Raw genomic sequence first — 16,717 nt, 5'->3', positions numbered from 1 at the left:
GCTCGCGTGTAACTATTTCTTCTAGTTTCATCACCCTGGACGTTTTGCCAGCTAAGTTCTCTTGTTTTGGCTACTGATTCTCTGTATCGCATTTGAAATATTCTGAGTTTGTGTAATGTTGCATTATCTCAAGTTCACATTCTATCTTTTGCAACCTTGAGCTCATTTCATTGTTAGTACCCAATTGTATAGTACACAATTCTGTAATTTTAGCAGTTTGTGCTTCTGTATGTTTATACAATTATGCAACTTTTTCCCTCCCTGCATTCTGCCATTTACGTTTAGCACCTATAGATAATAAATTACAAGAAAGGTTTTACGTTCTGGGTATATATTATTTGTGTATATTATTTACTACTAAAAAAAGGATTAAAATATTATTTTAAAGTATGTTATTCTTATTAAATAGTATATTTTCATCTTAATAAATAAATTTTTTCTATAGAACTAATTTTTTCATTATAGAAGTAACAATTTTTTAAGTATATCAACCTTCTGGCAAACCGACGATATACATATTTAAATCTCGGTTGTTCTGTCGTTTTCTCTCTTTGTTTCAATCTAGAATACAACGAATACGATTTGCAAAAGAAGCGCATGAATTTCTCTGTAAAATGGCGAGAGAGAGAGAGAGAGAGAGAGAATATATGTGTTAAACGGTAACAATTAATATAATACGCTTCACTGTTGCTGCAATGGAGATCTGTAAATTCTGAATTGTTCTGTATACACTTATAGATATACGTACAAAATGTTGGTGACTATTAGTTAGCAAAGTATCATGTCTATTATTCTCTGATGTGGATTAAACAACTTTTTTTTTATTTATTTAATTTATATTAACTATAGCAGCATTTTCGTCACATTATGTAGAAAAAACCGAAGGTTTTTTCATTGTATATTATCGAACATGTTTATATAGTAATGGAGTAAAATACTTATAATTTCAATAAACTACGGATTGTTTCAATTGCACGCTATCTATAACCCCAAAAATAATTTTATTCGCTTTTTGAGACATGTCGAATTGTTTCGAATATTGACTTATATGTGACGAAAAATACGAATTACTTCGAACATAATTTAATATTTCGAATTTTTCTAAAAAAATTCAATCTTGTAGTCTTGAGACTTCGTCATGGAACTGCGGATTTTTATGCAAGTTCATATTTTTATTAACATAAGTACGGAAATGTAATCTACGTAAAAATATATTTGATCTGTTAAATATTATAACAAGTACTTCACTTTTAATGATTTTTATGTTTTTGAATATTACATGCATTTTGTACATTTTTGTAATTTCAAATTTCGCATAAATGCATAAAAATCCGCAGTCTACATATAATTTCTTATATCTTATTTTCTATATCTTATACGTGTAGTCCCTTATATTATACTTATTATTTAAAACACGTTACTTATAAATAATCTATGATTTCCTAGATTCACGCACTCAAAACTTAAAAATTCAAGAATTTCATCGAATTATGTTCGAAGCTACTCGAATTTTTCCAAGATTAAAAAACTTCGAATCGCTCCGAAATAAAAGTTCAAACGCCCATAAAAACTTGTATCTTCATAATCGTACATACTGTCTTATCATCATTCAAAAATGTACAATTCTTAAAAAAGGGAGAAAAAGAAGAAAAAATATTTCAAAAGATGCAAGAAACGTAGTTTTTGACAGATCGTCGATAGATGTCACTCTGAGTCGGCTGCTATATTGATCAAGTTAGATTTTCTAAGGACGCACGTTGATAAGATCTCAGTATTTGTCGATTGTATGAGAAATTTACTCACGATATCAACATATCTGTCGGTGTGATTTTTGTGGAGTTTACCGCCCGCCATACGTGGTATCTTAATTTTTCGCCTATGACGTCATTTGTGAATTACACAAGCGTCACCGCTCAGTCTGTTGTGGAAAATTTCGTCGAATATATGGCAGCGTCGAGTGAACACTGTTTTTCCTAATAAACACCGAAAACAATCTCGATATCGGAGTGCATCGTGTTCACCAGCGGATACCCTGTTAACCACGATATTATCGTCGAGGAATCCTTGTTCGGACTGAAAGTGAGCAATTTCGCTCTGTCTGCCTTTTATCGCGATCCTCACGAATCTATATCTATTTGTTGTGTGTTAAGCGATTGTAACCGTATTGTTGAGCTGTCTTTCTTTTGTTTTATCTTCTTAAAAAATCATTTGCGATAAATTTCAACAGTTGCACGAGTTGTTTCCACGTTTTTTTTTTTAGAAATGACAACTCGCTTCCCCGCGACATAAGTTGATAAATTCGATTCGAGTTTTTGTCGTCATCGAGTGATTCGTTTCAGTTAAATTACGATAGCAGATAAATTGTATTTTCATCACGAGTTATTTAATAATTTTGTGTTCCACGTAAAGGAAATTATACATTTTGACGACGGTTTGATGTTTATAATTACTGACATGAACTTTCATCAATAATTTTATTTATCGCAAGCTTCTTGTTTTCTTTGTTTTTATCTTTGTGGAGGATGATAGAAATTTATTCAACATTGTTTGCCGTTTATTTTTGGAAATCTCGTGAAATGAATTTTGTTAATGATATATGATATGGGTATTATTTCACATTTATATATTTCATTATGGGTAAATAAGAGAACAATGATTTTACAGATATAGTTACAGTGTTCGGAAGTTATTCGACTATTTGCTGTGATGTCGATGCAACAGTTCTGTTTACGGTGGAACAATCATCAACCAAATTTCATTTCGGTGTTTTCAAATTTGTTGAACAATGAGACTTTGGTGGATGTGACATTAGCTGCTGAAGGCAGACACCTTCAGGCACACAAAGTTGTTTTGTCTGCATGCAGCACATATTTTCAGTCATTGTTTACTGTAAATCCGTGTCAACATCCAATTGTCATATTAAAGGATGTAAAATTCTCTGACTTAAAAATCATGGTTGACTTTATGTACTATGGTGAAGTAAACATATCACAGGATCAGTTACCATCTATCATAAAGGTATTTTGAAACACTTTAGAATTTATTTTGGTATCATTTATATTTATTACAGTAGTAATAATGTAATTTGGTATAATTTTCCTTGCATTTTTTTTTTATAGACTGCAGAGAGTTTAAAAATAAAAGGACTTGCAGAAATGCACACTGCTTCTTTAACCAAGTGGCCAAGTGGTAGTAGTGAACCTGGAGGAGGAGATCGTGGGGAATCTTGTTCACCTAGCCCTTCTCCATTATCACCATCCTTTCGCAGAAAGAGATTAAGAAAATCATCGACAGGATCAACATCTGGATCTGGTGAGAAACCAGAAGAAATGAATGAAATCACTTTAGTTGCCACTAATATTGTAAAACCAGAACCGTTGATAGTTTCACAAGAAGGTAGCGAAAATCTAAGAAGACCTGTTAATACTAGTACTGAATCTCAAGGAAGTATTGATGAAGATCAAATATCGATCGTAAGTATATTTGTTTAACATATTCATTGCAATGCATATTTATATAGACTTTCCGTTCACGTCACTTATGACCCCACTTCTTATAAGCGCCACGAAATACAAAGCAAAGATGGAAGCGCACGACAAACTAGACGACAATGCAAAAAATGCTATGAAGAAAATGTGAAGAAATTTGGTCGAGAATTTGCAAAAAATCGCACAAAAAAAGTAACCACATTCTGTGGAGATTGTACTAGTAACCCTTATTATTGCTTGCCGTGTTTTAATGCGGTTCATCGCAATATGCCCATGTAATCATTTAAAAATTGTTCATGAATAAAACAGTGTTACATTGTCTACCAATGCACCTTGTTTATTATGCTTTCTTAGTACTATTAAAAATTAATATTAATCTTAGGAATGTATAAGTAACAATGTGTTATACATATTTTAAAATAATTTAAAGAATCTCCGACCTTCGGAGACGTAAATGGAAAGCTCAGTGACGATTACCGGTGATCGTCATGGTATTGAATGTATTAAATATTATTATTCCTAAAGTATTTATATATAAAAAGAATATAAAATATTATGTTTATTAATTGATATATTAATATTATAGTTAATTTTTATATAACGTATTAAAACATAAAACTGTCATTCATTTCAGATGAGTAACATGGAGAATAGTTCGGCAACAACTCCCGCACAAAGTGATGGCTCATTACAAGATGTGAGTCAACAGTCAGGAGGAAACGTTGCACAGAGTACAGTTTCTTCACAACCACCCGCACATCAGGGTAAGTAACTTTCCTTAATGTGTGCAATTAGTTTGAGATTATTTTAGGATATTTGATATAGATTTGTATATTTAAATATTTATAATATATATTGTAAAATAATATAAGAAGGAACTTTATGACTTCCAAATATATTCAATAAAAAAATACTTGAAGTTTATCATAAGCGGTAATTTAAAAAAATATTAGGAATAGTTTTTGTATATACAATATAAGTAGAATGTACGATATAGATTATTTTAATTAATTACATGTAAAGATATATATCTTAAAAATTAAGGCCATTATTAATAATTAGATTTTACAGATTGTCCAAAAGAAAGATTGCTTATATTTCAAATACTGTTTCAATTTTTATCAAATATATGTACATATATTTGGTAACTCTGTTCTTTATTTATGCACAAGCGGCAATAATTCAATTTTAAATATGCATGATGTATCTGTCTCTCGCACAAATATCTTAGTAGTTTAGTAACGAAACAAAATCTATAGCGAACGTGGTGGGTATCGAAATTGCATGCGAACAAATGATACTTACACACATTATATGCTGGCACAGATGCGTTTAAATGTACTGCACAAGGAAAATCAACAGACGTTTGACATGAAAATAGAGCGAAAGTTGAGAGGAAAAAAAAATCATAATTAGTAGTGCAAATTTCTATAAGGCTAGTCTCATTCATGAAATTCATCATGGTACACAGATACATAGCACACAATGTATAATGTTCTTTTAGAGGACAGTAAAATCGGGCCTTAAACATTGTTGAGTGTGTATGTGTGCCTTACTCTGTCCTTTAATTCATGTAATAAAAAGCTGGACACATTTTCCTATATCAAAAATATGTATGACAAATGTGCTTTAAAATGTATCTGTGCCATGCCACGATATTCTATTCTTAATATTCCCATATGTATACCATTATTTCCACACAAATTTTTACAAATATATTTCCATTCTTTTCTGCTTACAGCTTAGCATCTTCATTTTATTTTCTTACACACATAGTAGCATAAAGCAATACATTTAATTTCAATTAGATATCTTCTTCCGATTCTATAGTCTAATTACTACGATTGAGCCAATTATTGCCGAATTGCCTATTTTATTTATTATTATCATACGAATACATTACCGCTACCAGGTTTCGATATATTTATATCTATATATATATATGTAAACAATACATTTTTAATAATCACGATTTTATTATACTACACGAATATTTAATTTCTTTTTGCCTATTAAAGATCCTTATCTATTCGATTTCTAAATATTCCATTTGAAAAGGCAACACACGTCTCATAAGTATTATATATAATATATACATATAATATATTATATATATATAATATACACCTATAATTAGTATTTATCTTTGCGCCAATATGAAAACATACATACTGCCATTAACGAAATAATATTCCTGTGCTCTGACCAAAGTATGAACCGGTCTGTTCCACAGGATTGCAATGGACTATTATGGAGCATACATATCCACGTTTCGCTCTGTCCTCGTGTCAAACGAATCTGTCGATCCAAGCGTCATCAGCTTTTACCACGCCCGAAATAACAGCTTCTTCGACCATCAGCGATCAGTACTCTGGTACCAGCACGACTGGTTCCAGTTGCGCCCTGACGAATTATCCGAACTCCTCGCACGGGACATTGCAGCACGCATCGTCAAGTGGCCCATCACCGTCGGCACAGTGTCCGAGTAACTGCCAGAGTCCTTGCGCCAGTCCACAGACCGCAATTAAAAGGAAACGGTCGACAAATCCGCAGGCAGACGAGAATTTTATCAGGGCGTTAGACGCCGTTCGATACGGCGGTATAGGGTTCTGTAAAGCAGCCAGGATGTTCGGCGTGAACAATCGAACACTTTGGCTGGAATACAAAAAGCGTGGTTACCCAAACAATCGACCGAGCTTGAAATCGAGGGTCAAGCAAGAAGTGAATTCCTCACCACCGCCAGCCCCGTCGGCGCAGCCGGTTAATTCGCAGAGTCCTACGCCCATGGGCCCTCCCACCACCCCACACAGTACACACAATACCCACAGCACGCATACCATGCTAACCACTCATAGTCCTCATACGATGTTAAGTGGTTACATCGATAGCAGGCATACGGATTACGCATTGCCCAGCACTACAATGCCAATCAATTTACACGGCGTTAACTACAACGCGATGTGAGCCACTGGCTATGACACGCCGATACCAACGGTCACTTGTATAGACGAGCTTGAAAAGTATTAAATACCGAACAAGCGTGTGGAGGAAGAATTTTAGATCGTCAATACTCATCCGAAAGAGAATGCGTATTCTCTCGTTAAATGAAGAGAAACGATACAGTTTTAGATATTTTCTTTGCCTAGTTCATACGTATCTATAAAAGTGCTTTTCGACTAACGCAATGATCTCGAACAACTGAAAACGTCAGTATATCATAGTTTATACACTACAGATTTTTTACATGATGGATACATGTATATTATAATGAAAAATGTTGTCGCTGGAGCTCGTTGACTTGTAATTCTTAACGATTGTACATATTTCTTTCCTGGCTGGTTCAATCCTAGAAAGAAGCGGAAATCTTGTCACCGTTTTGGAAAAACAGGATCGTGTAAGAGCTAAATAAATAATTTCATCAGATACTCGTTGGAATCAATTAGAATAATAAATTGCGAGTGAACGAGTTCAGAGTGGACGACGGCAACTCTTTCTCTTCGAGCACCGGAAGTTCCGGCGAAGGGTAAAGAAAAAAGAAAACAAATTCTGGAACAGGTTCCTTTAGTTTAAATCGTATCTTTTGAAATTTGAATTACACACGAATGTGATAGCGCAGGAACGACCATATGCTGATAGCATATACTTGCTAGTTTGTAATTTCAGATATTTATGGGCGAACTATTGAAGATTTTTTAATTTCACGTTTTTATCGATGCACGATCGGTCTTCACACGAATATCGATATAATCTGAAGTTGATGGAATAATCTTACGCAGATACGTCGGAATTATTTCGCTTTCTATCAACTTTAGCCTGTACCATGTCGCGACATTTTTGTACATAGTGAATAAAAGTAGCGATAGTGAAACATAGATCAAGAATATATAAAAAATACGTAGCTAATACATCCTACGGAATTAACGACTTATCTACGAGCGAGAAGTGAAACGCAATGCGTCGTCAATACATGTATTACAAATAATTTGCAATCGTTGAAAATGAGTATACATTTTCTGACGGATCATAATTATCTGTAAAGAATATCTAAACTCGTTTATATTTTTTGTAACGAGTATAACAGCTTTTGTGAAGGTTGCACTGTTTAAAAGAATTTGTTCAAAATTTTCGACGGATTATTCCGCGTAAAAAATTCTATTATACAGGGTGTTTCATAAAATACATAATTGTAAGGTTAACTCAATTATGAAGTGAAGAAAATGTCTGTGAATCCTGGTGATTCAGTTGAAAAAGTAGTTTACCGCTGTATCTGCGATATCATGTAACATTTCATTCAAATATAATTCTCGTTGTTTTTGCAATACTGTAATGTCACGATAATTGCCAGAAAATCAGGTGACACGGCCTGCAATTATCGTTTATATGCGGGACTTGATCCTAAGTATAGATACGGATGCGTTGTTTTGTCGAATGTAGAGGGCGATAATGCGAGTGACAGAAGAAGAAAAGAAAAAGAAAAAAACATATCTATTGATTTATGTTACATAATACTAGCGCAACGATGAAATACTTTTATCTTTAATTTTTTATGAATAAAACTTCTATGAATTGTCAGGTTTTCCTGACTGGAATAAGATCAAACACGATACAACTTGAAACATATTTATTTATTTAATGGCATCAACTTATATTTTCTCGCGCATTAAATATCTATATAAAAAAGATTTTAAATATATCGTATATCTTTTCTTAATCAAAAGAAAACTTATAAATACGTTAGTAAAAATTCGATTTTCAAAAAATCAGAGATTAACAATTGCCATTGTTAAATTAGTATTGTTTCGTGGAAATGTTGAATTCGGATCAAATTACACTACACTTAGTCGTCGTGTCAAAGAAAACGCCAGGACCTGTTAAGGAGGGTTATCGCCCCCAGTGGTGGGGATGACTTTCATGCAATTGGGAGGAACATCGCGTCTGGTAATCATTAAAACATTGCTGTATATCGAATGAGACATTTTATAGCACACCCTGTACATAGAGGCAGCAGGCTACAGGGTATAGTAGCACGATTATTAGCGTGCAGGATCACTTTAGTACAAATACTGTGAAGTTCTTGTACTGTCTTTCGTTTTAACCGAAAATCAGGTAATTTTCTAACGTATTCGAATTGTTCTTCGATATTTACGAAGGATTAAATGTACAATTTAATTTTTTTCAATTTCATCAAAATTTGTCGCAATTTTCATTGGTGAATTATCTGTTTTTTTTTTTTTTTTTAAGTATGTAATTAATATCAATATGTATATTATTTACATGTATAGTTCCGATTGATTTAGGATGTTGTAGCCTATAAGTGCTAATTAAGTGCAATATCCGCGGGAACAAACGTTTTCCTGACTAACTCGTCGATCTGTTAACGTACAATTACACGTATAACCTAAAGAGCAAAAGAAAAGAGTAAGGGAATACAAGAAAGTAATGCATGTATTGAAAAATAGATGTGTACGATGTGACAAATTATCATTGATGGTTCGAGAATTTTTTCAATTTTCTTGGAGAAATGATTTTAGATAATGTCAACATTCGATTTTTTCATTCCTTTTACTACGAAAACTTACGATATTTTTTTAAAATAGACAAGGACTAAAGTTTCTCGACAAAATTAATTGTATAATAATTTTCCTGATTTTACGTTTAAATAGGAAGAGAGAATGATGTATAAGTGTTCCATTGAAGCGAGAAAATATTATATTACGACGCTAGAATTAAAACGAATACTATCTTCTTGTTCAGCATTTAAATAGACGCAAATGAATTTTAATGTACATAACATAACTTTTTTTGTTTATTTGTACGAACGAGTATTATCACTCATTTTCGCGTACTTGGCATTTAATAGAGTTGGAGATCCACGTTTTTAACTCGTACATGAACTAAATAACGAAAGATTTGCAAAAGATTTGCAAATTTTTGTTCCTCTGTCTTCGTTTCTATAAATTAGACTAATAATGAAAATATCAATTCACAAAGTAATTGCATTGTAAAATAGTTGAATTGTAAAGTGTACGTAGGAATCGAAATTTTCCCCCGAAATTTTTACATCGATCACATGAAATCTCAATGAAATTCTTTCATTAGAAAATAATTGACTACTCGAGATAACCGATTAATCATTTTTAGCGAAAATCGAGCGCGTTTCGCTGCTTCCTGTTTTCGTTCCGAACGTCTGTACAAAACGATAGATGAATATAAAATGTTAAAGAAATGTTGATCGTAATGTACACTATCTTAAACATTGATACTTCGTAAAAAAAAAAAAGAAAAGGAAAACAGAATAAATAAGTGAGGTGTAAAAAAAAAGCAACTAGTTTAAAATCGGTACCGAATTTTATATGCAGAGAGTCGAGTTTTGATGTGTCAATGTTATTGTATAACGCCTTTAATAAATCTCGTGAAGGAAGAATGAACTAAACGTTGTTTCTGGCCAGGCTTACGACTCTGTTCACGTAAGATATCCGTTTTTTTTTTTGAATCTTTATTTATGTAGCGATTTTCCTGTATAAAAAATAAACTTTTTTATTTACGAACTACCATCTAACTCTTTCAGCAGGAAATATCTGTGCCCGCATATTAATGAAATTTTGTCGTTTGCATACACGAAGAGCACGTTTTAACCACTATCGCCTGATTGTGAGTGTTCAGTAGTTTCAGTGCTATAGTTTGTTCAAAATTAATTTAATCACTCATGGTCATTGAATTCTCTCATCCCTCTCATGATCTTGTATATCGTTTATATACAACTTTATCGATAAATAATATTTATTAGCTTCTATATTTGCAGCAAAATTTTATATATCTATTACGGTACGTTTTATCAAACCGTTCATAAAATATATTCGAAACACAAAACATCGAGTATTTCTTATCTGTTTTAGTTTAATTAGACCATCCTCAGCAGGAAGTTAGATAATAAAATTATAATTATGACGGACAAACTATAGTACTCAGCCAATTACTAATTACTAAATAAATCGTCACAATTACCGCATTTAATAAATTATCCCCTCCTCCTCGTATGAAACATCATGGACGCTTTAAAAAAAAGTTGAAGAAACTTTGTTTTAAATGTCCACTTTCATCCATGTCACCTCTGATCTCAACTTCTAACATCGTTTCCCTTTCCGTTCCAGTAGTCTGTAAGCAGGTAGGCCCGAAGAGGTGTCGTCTGTTGCGTCAGCCCCGGGTGAAGAAGGAATCGAATCATTTGTCGCCAGACAGCGAGACGTCTTCACCTCATATCGTCTCGTCTTCTATCTATATGACGGCGCCGACGTTGAACCTGCCACAGACGTCGAGGAGCTGGGAGGAAACGAGAATCTCGTCGCCACCGCAACCGATTCTGGTGAACCAGCCTAGTCTGTTGACGGTGACCACCTCGACGAACCTGTTGACCGTGCCTCAGCCATCCTATTTGATGAAGCAACACTCTCATCCGCTCTTGTCTAGTCAGCAACAATCCAGCAGTGGGAATTACTGGATGCACAGGCAACACTCGAACCCAGAGTTTCCCAGGAGGACCACCAGTCCATCGATCGTTGTGGAACCGGCGCCTGTTGTTAAAACGGAAGAGGAAATCAAAGAGGAACCAACTATCGCTACAACTACTACGGAGACTACCGCAGGGTCCACATCATCTGGCTTGAGGGTGAAAACCACGGAACTTAGGCGGAGTTCCTCATCTCCACAAGTATGGTATATTTAATAGTAGAATGCGGATGTTTATGCACTTACGAAGGATTTAAAAGCGCGCACATATAGATTGTTCAAAGTAGAATACGTACTTGATACGTTGCTTAGCGAGCGGAACAAATTTCTCTGTAAGTTGGATTTCCTTAGTTGTGCTTATAAAGCTATGAAGCATAAACATTCGCAGTTCAGTTGTTAGGTGATAGCATTGGGATTTAAGCGTTAGAGTGTACAAACGATCGATGATATTGTTGATATTTCAAGATTCTCGACGAAAATGTAGTTTATCAATAAATATTGACGATATTGTATTGACGACATGTATCGATCCTCTCAGTTGAGAAGCTTGAAATATTAACGATATATGTTGATCGTTCGAGAGTATGCTAAGGTTGCGACGTTTAGGGAGAAACGGTTTGGTAAAACCATGGCTTATTAAACGAAGAGGACTTGTATAAATAGTTTCAAGAAAAATATTTTATTTGTACTACGAAGTATTTTCTGAGAAGATACTTTGGTTACTTTTAGTTGAAGATTTGTAACGTCTATTTATTTGTATTTATTTTATTCTATCATTGTCATATTAATGTATTGAGTTATTGAAAAATTCGACCTCCTTGGAACAACGTATATGTATGATTTATGGCTTAAGTGAGAAGAATTTTAGTTCAAATAGAAATTCTTCATTTACATGTTCCAAGGGGATGATTTTCATTGGCAGACGTCTATAGACAAAATGTTAGAGCAATTATGAAATTAATTGATAAAAAAGTATAAATTTGTTACAGACGACGGGCAGGGAATCTCGAGAGAATACAGGTGACCTACGATTCGGTCACTGTCCAGTGTTACGACCAGGGCCAGCTCTGGGTTGCAAGCACTGCTGGAACACGATAGACGCCCACGGGAGGACACTTCGAAGGAAAACGAAGTATCATTGTCCGGAATGTCAAGCCAACCTCTGCATCGTTCCCTGTTTCCAGGACTACCACGAGCAACGACGAGAGTTGAAGCTGAAACCTTTACCGAAAACCAGTTCAGTTTAACGCGTTTACGTCTGTAAATTCGGGTTTTCGAATCGTACACGTCAATTTTGAGTGTGTGTCTTTTAACGAGAATCACAAATTGAATAAAAATTCTTCGATTTGTGATTCACAATTACCGAATTAAGTTTTGTCCTTTCGTCGAGGTTCAGTTACGTCTTTGTATATATCGATACACCTCGTTTTACGATTTTTGTGAACCTTGACGATGGAAGTACCATGGGAAGTTAACTATTGATGGTTTAAAAGAACCTGAAGGAACTGGAATAACAAGTCCTTTTTGTCCACTGTTTTGTGCATTGTCGTCTGCCTTGTCAGACGATATTTGGAGATGAAAGCAAAGAAGATGAATTGAAAACGAAAGTTCCTAAGGATATTATTAGGACGACACGGGCAGTTGTAAATTAATTAGGAGCGAGAGTTTTGATAATCATTCGTGCTATTAGATATTAAAAGGACTGGGATGTTATTTAAGATTCTCTGATTTATTTTCAACTTATTTACAATAGGAAAAGTAAGTTTTAATCTAATTTGTAAGTGAAATTATGTCTCTTGTTACTGGCTTCAGAAATTTTATGCATAATTTTCGACTGGGAAATATGTGCATTAATAGTTTCACCGTTTTATCTAATCTAGAACAATTTCTATTTCTGGTGATAGACATTTGAGGGAACTAATTTACTAAAAAAGAAAAAAGTCCATGTTTCCTTATCAATCGTATAATTAAAGAAACTATTTTTCTTGGGCAATTTGACAAACAGGAAGATACGATAGAAGTCTTCACTAGGATAATGAAACATTAGTTCTGAATTTGTGTGACTTGTTGCATACTAAGAACATACAAGGAAAAGATAGATTCTACTTGAGAAGTAGAAATAGTACTTAATCGACGTGCACTTAATCAAATCCAATTAACGCGGATTAAACTGAGACTTGATCAGACCAACGATTAATACCCCATCAAGTTCAATTAATTTTATCTTCAACACATCCCAATCCAACTTTAATATAAAGAACTTAACCGTGGGCTTATGGGATCCAGCAAAAAGAAGAAAACTCAAGCTTAACTCATGGAAGATCAAGCCAAGCTACCTGAATGTTAATCTGATCTGTCACAAACACACGTGCAGCTCTACAAATCTCAAGCCACACGGTTTATTCGATTCGACATTAAGTCCCAAATCATTTGAGATTTACCTAATTAATCGAAATCTAAATTTCTCCTTTAACAGACCAGAAAATTGACGATCGAAGTAGATTGTCATTTGGAAAGAACATCGTCCAATGATCGCTCCTGCAATGACGCACGTGTTGCGTCATCGAGAGACTCTATCTACTGGCAACGTTCGTCCACAGATCTCTTAATTAAAAATTGTATTGCTCGTTTCACGACATGCGTCTAAGAATTTCCTCAGGAAGTAAACAGAGTATGTTTGGACGGAAGATATCTGCGAGGCTTGGAACAGCAGGAGACGCGGCTTTGACGACGCCGAGCGTCGCAAATATTAACACGAAGGAACGATGGTTTTACGTCCGGGAATTGAAACGAAGCCACGGTAGAATCCTGTTAGAGCAGCGTCCAAGAATATCCAGGTATTTGCCTATCCCTTTCCTCCTCGCTTTTGTACTCTGTCGTACCTTCTTCGTTGCACCAGAAATTGTCCTCTACTGTGTCTCGTGAGAAAGAGAAACGCCTGGGTATAATTGTGAATTATACGTTAAATTATAATTGTGTAATTTATACCATATCGTATATAATTAATCTAAGGGATGAGTTTCAAGGACAACAGTTGTTTGCTATTTAATTATACGTTAATTGTCGTTCTTTCGTGAACTCGAGAGAAACCCAACGTCGTTCTTCTCGAACTTCTAAGTTGATTAGAAGTGATTACAGGCTGTTTCATATAAGCAGAACGAATCACATGGATTCTTCAAAGGTAGAGGAAATATTGCGAAGTAAGAATCGAAGAAACGATTTTTATATAAGGTTCTGGTTATTTGAAACACTCTGTATTTTTGCATAAATACTCACTGCTGTAGCCTGTTTATGAGCAACTGGTTACTCAAGGCCGTTTGACCATGTCGAATATTCAATTAAATATACAATCAATTAATTGCATCGTCTCTTTCTTATTTTAAAAACGAGAGAAAAAGAGAAAATTTTGCAACAAAATCGACATTTGTATAATCATTTGGATACACATATACATACAAATATAAATGTTATATATATATATAATGTGCAATACAAATACTTATAAAAATAAATAAATAAAACACGAGTACTTAAAAAAGGTAAGCAAATAAAAATACACGTACCATTTGCTTGCTCTGTTTAAAAATTCTACACTGATTTTAATTAAAATTGTACGCGGTAATGACTATGGGACCTGAATAGATAAACAGGCTACAGCTTGTTTCTACCAATTAATTTATTCGTGGTCGTGTAAATAACTTGATGGCTTAATTGTACATATGTACTTCTGTCGACTTCCGGTTCCAAGGGAACTTTATACATTGATATTCGCGAAACAGTCGGATCTGATCGTTTTGATATTAAAGGGAGGTCTGCGTGCTGGCTGTCGTGTCGCAGATCTCCAACGAGCCTTCGTTTCCAGTGAAACGTGTATTTTCTGCATTTATTCGAAGAACTTTTTCTAGGATAACAAAACGGAAGAACCGATTGGTTGCTTCGACAAAAAGCAACGGAATCGTCGTGTCCGTCGAGAGAAAAAGAAAAACGCGAGAGGAAGAAACAAAGAGTATAGTTTTCTACGAACGAAGGAGAGGAAGGAGTCGTGTCTTTAAAACCTTTGAACCTTTGCTGAAAATGAAATATTTTGCAGCCGTTTGCAGAAGTTCTATTATATTAGATATATATAATATGTATAGAGATATATTTGTTACAGAAAATGAAAGACGCGGCACGTGACTTCGTGTTGTCGCGAAAGAAACGTGCATAAAACGAGAGTGTGTGCATCGTATGCAATTTTGTCCGGAGAAACGATTTTCGGTTCGATGTACGAGAATGAGTGAGCGTTAAGTTTGTTTTAAGAAAGACACTGTAATATAAATTGGAGGACGGATATCGAGGAAATATTTCGTTCTTCCGTTTGGAAGAATCTTTTTTGTTTTCAATGGATACACCCTGTCGCTTGTTAAGACAGAAAGAGAGAGCTTGGTACAAGAGAAAATGTATTTTTCAGCCTGTTTAAGGATGCGTTACGATATTCTACGTTCTGCAATCACAAAGATGTCTCGCGCACTATACAAAGTAAAATATAAGACGTCAGAGAATGTAGCATACGTGCAATATATTTTTTCTCGGCATCACGAGTATATTATGCGCAGTTGTATCGATTAAGTATATTTTATGTAAAACTAGCGACGTAAGTTCGTAAGTTAAAAATAAAAAGAATGTGATCCAACACGGCTGTAGTGACAGTTATGGAAATACGTATCGTCGTCTTTTCTGTTTATTTCGAAGATACGATCGTGATACGATCGTTTCGAGACAGGATTAAGTTCTGGTATCTTTTTTATTGTTTTATCTGGATGCAAATTAAACGAATAGATTTGCACATACATGTTTATTAATGGATCTTTAATGGACTTTTTTGTACGACTTCCAAGGAAATGAATTCACTTTCGCGACTGTCGAGATTATGCAAAGACCGGTCAAGAATTTGGTTCATTCTACGAGTTAAAGTTTAAAGTCCTAAGACTACCGAGCATTCGAAACTTGGAAAACTCCCTGGAAGCTTTCGCAAAGTACCCAAGATCATTAAACACAAATTGCACAATTTCGACCAAACGTTTGGAAAAACGAAACACAATTGCATACTTATCCATCTTCATCCTTCTCCGAGTTGAAGATCGACTTACCTCCAAGACACTTCCAAGCATTTAAAAATTCAAGAAAATCGAGTCTCCATAGGAGTCTAGAAAATTCTATAAATTCTTAAGACTACCAAAGTTCTGTAAAATTGCAACTTTCACCTGAAGATAACACGAGGCTCCGCAGTCGAAACCACTTTCGTCCAATAATCACGCATTCGTACATTAACACAACGTGTGATTTGAAACCACCGTTGATCGTGTTCTCGTCTTGTAAACCAGTAGCCACCTTTTTACAAAAATCTTATTCAAACTCAAGGCTACCAAACGTAAATTCTACTGGAACTTTCTACTCGAGTCGAATGTCACGGTGGTCATCGATGACGCACGTGTCACTAGCAACAAGTCTCTTACGACGATGAAAATTAGGCAGATTTCAAGAATTTCTAAAAACGAATGGTTTAATAAAAACACAATAAAACGTAATACAATATAATGTTTTGCGAAATCGAATGTGAACGCTGCGATATATTTCGATCTGTCGCGGTTCCCGGGCTAAGATATATCAAATTTACGTGACTATGAACGCGTTAATACGCGAGTTTCATCTTGCACAAACGCGTTAGTTTTCTTTCCTGCGAT

The 16,717-nt window shown here is 34.6% G+C and overlaps 1 protein-coding gene across 2 annotated transcripts; it reads left to right on the top strand.

Annotated features, from left to right (window-relative positions):
- Positions 1–1,413: 1,413 nt before the first annotated feature.
- Positions 1,414–13,284, top strand: LOC117206944 (protein tramtrack, alpha isoform). Of its 2 annotated transcripts, XM_033446672.1 has the most exons (9): positions 1,414–2,079; positions 2,665–3,018; positions 3,120–3,473; positions 4,123–4,252; positions 5,722–6,392; positions 7,731–7,741; positions 10,152–10,171; positions 10,640–11,196; positions 11,984–13,284. In XM_033446672.1, the coding sequence occupies exons 2-9, from the start codon at positions 2,707–2,709 to the stop codon at positions 12,239–12,241; spliced, it is 2,313 nt and encodes a 770-aa protein (XP_033302563.1). In that variant the 5' UTR covers positions 1,414–2,079; positions 2,665–2,706; the 3' UTR covers positions 12,242–13,284. The 2 variants fall into 2 exon arrangements, with proteins under 2 accessions (XP_033302563.1, XP_033302562.1); XM_033446671.1 differs by lacking the exons at positions 5,722–6,392; positions 7,731–7,741; positions 10,152–10,171 and having other exon boundaries at positions 1,416–2,079.
- The last annotated feature ends 3,433 nt before the right edge of the window (positions 13,285–16,717 follow it).

Source organism: Bombus bifarius, unplaced genomic scaffold, assembly GCF_011952205.1.
Source record: "Bombus bifarius isolate JDL3187 unplaced genomic scaffold, Bbif_JDL3187 scf7180000008014, whole genome shotgun sequence".
NCBI classification, from domain to species: Eukaryota; Metazoa; Arthropoda; class Insecta; order Hymenoptera; family Apidae; genus Bombus; species Bombus bifarius.
This window is presented reverse-complemented; position numbering and strand designations above follow the sequence as displayed.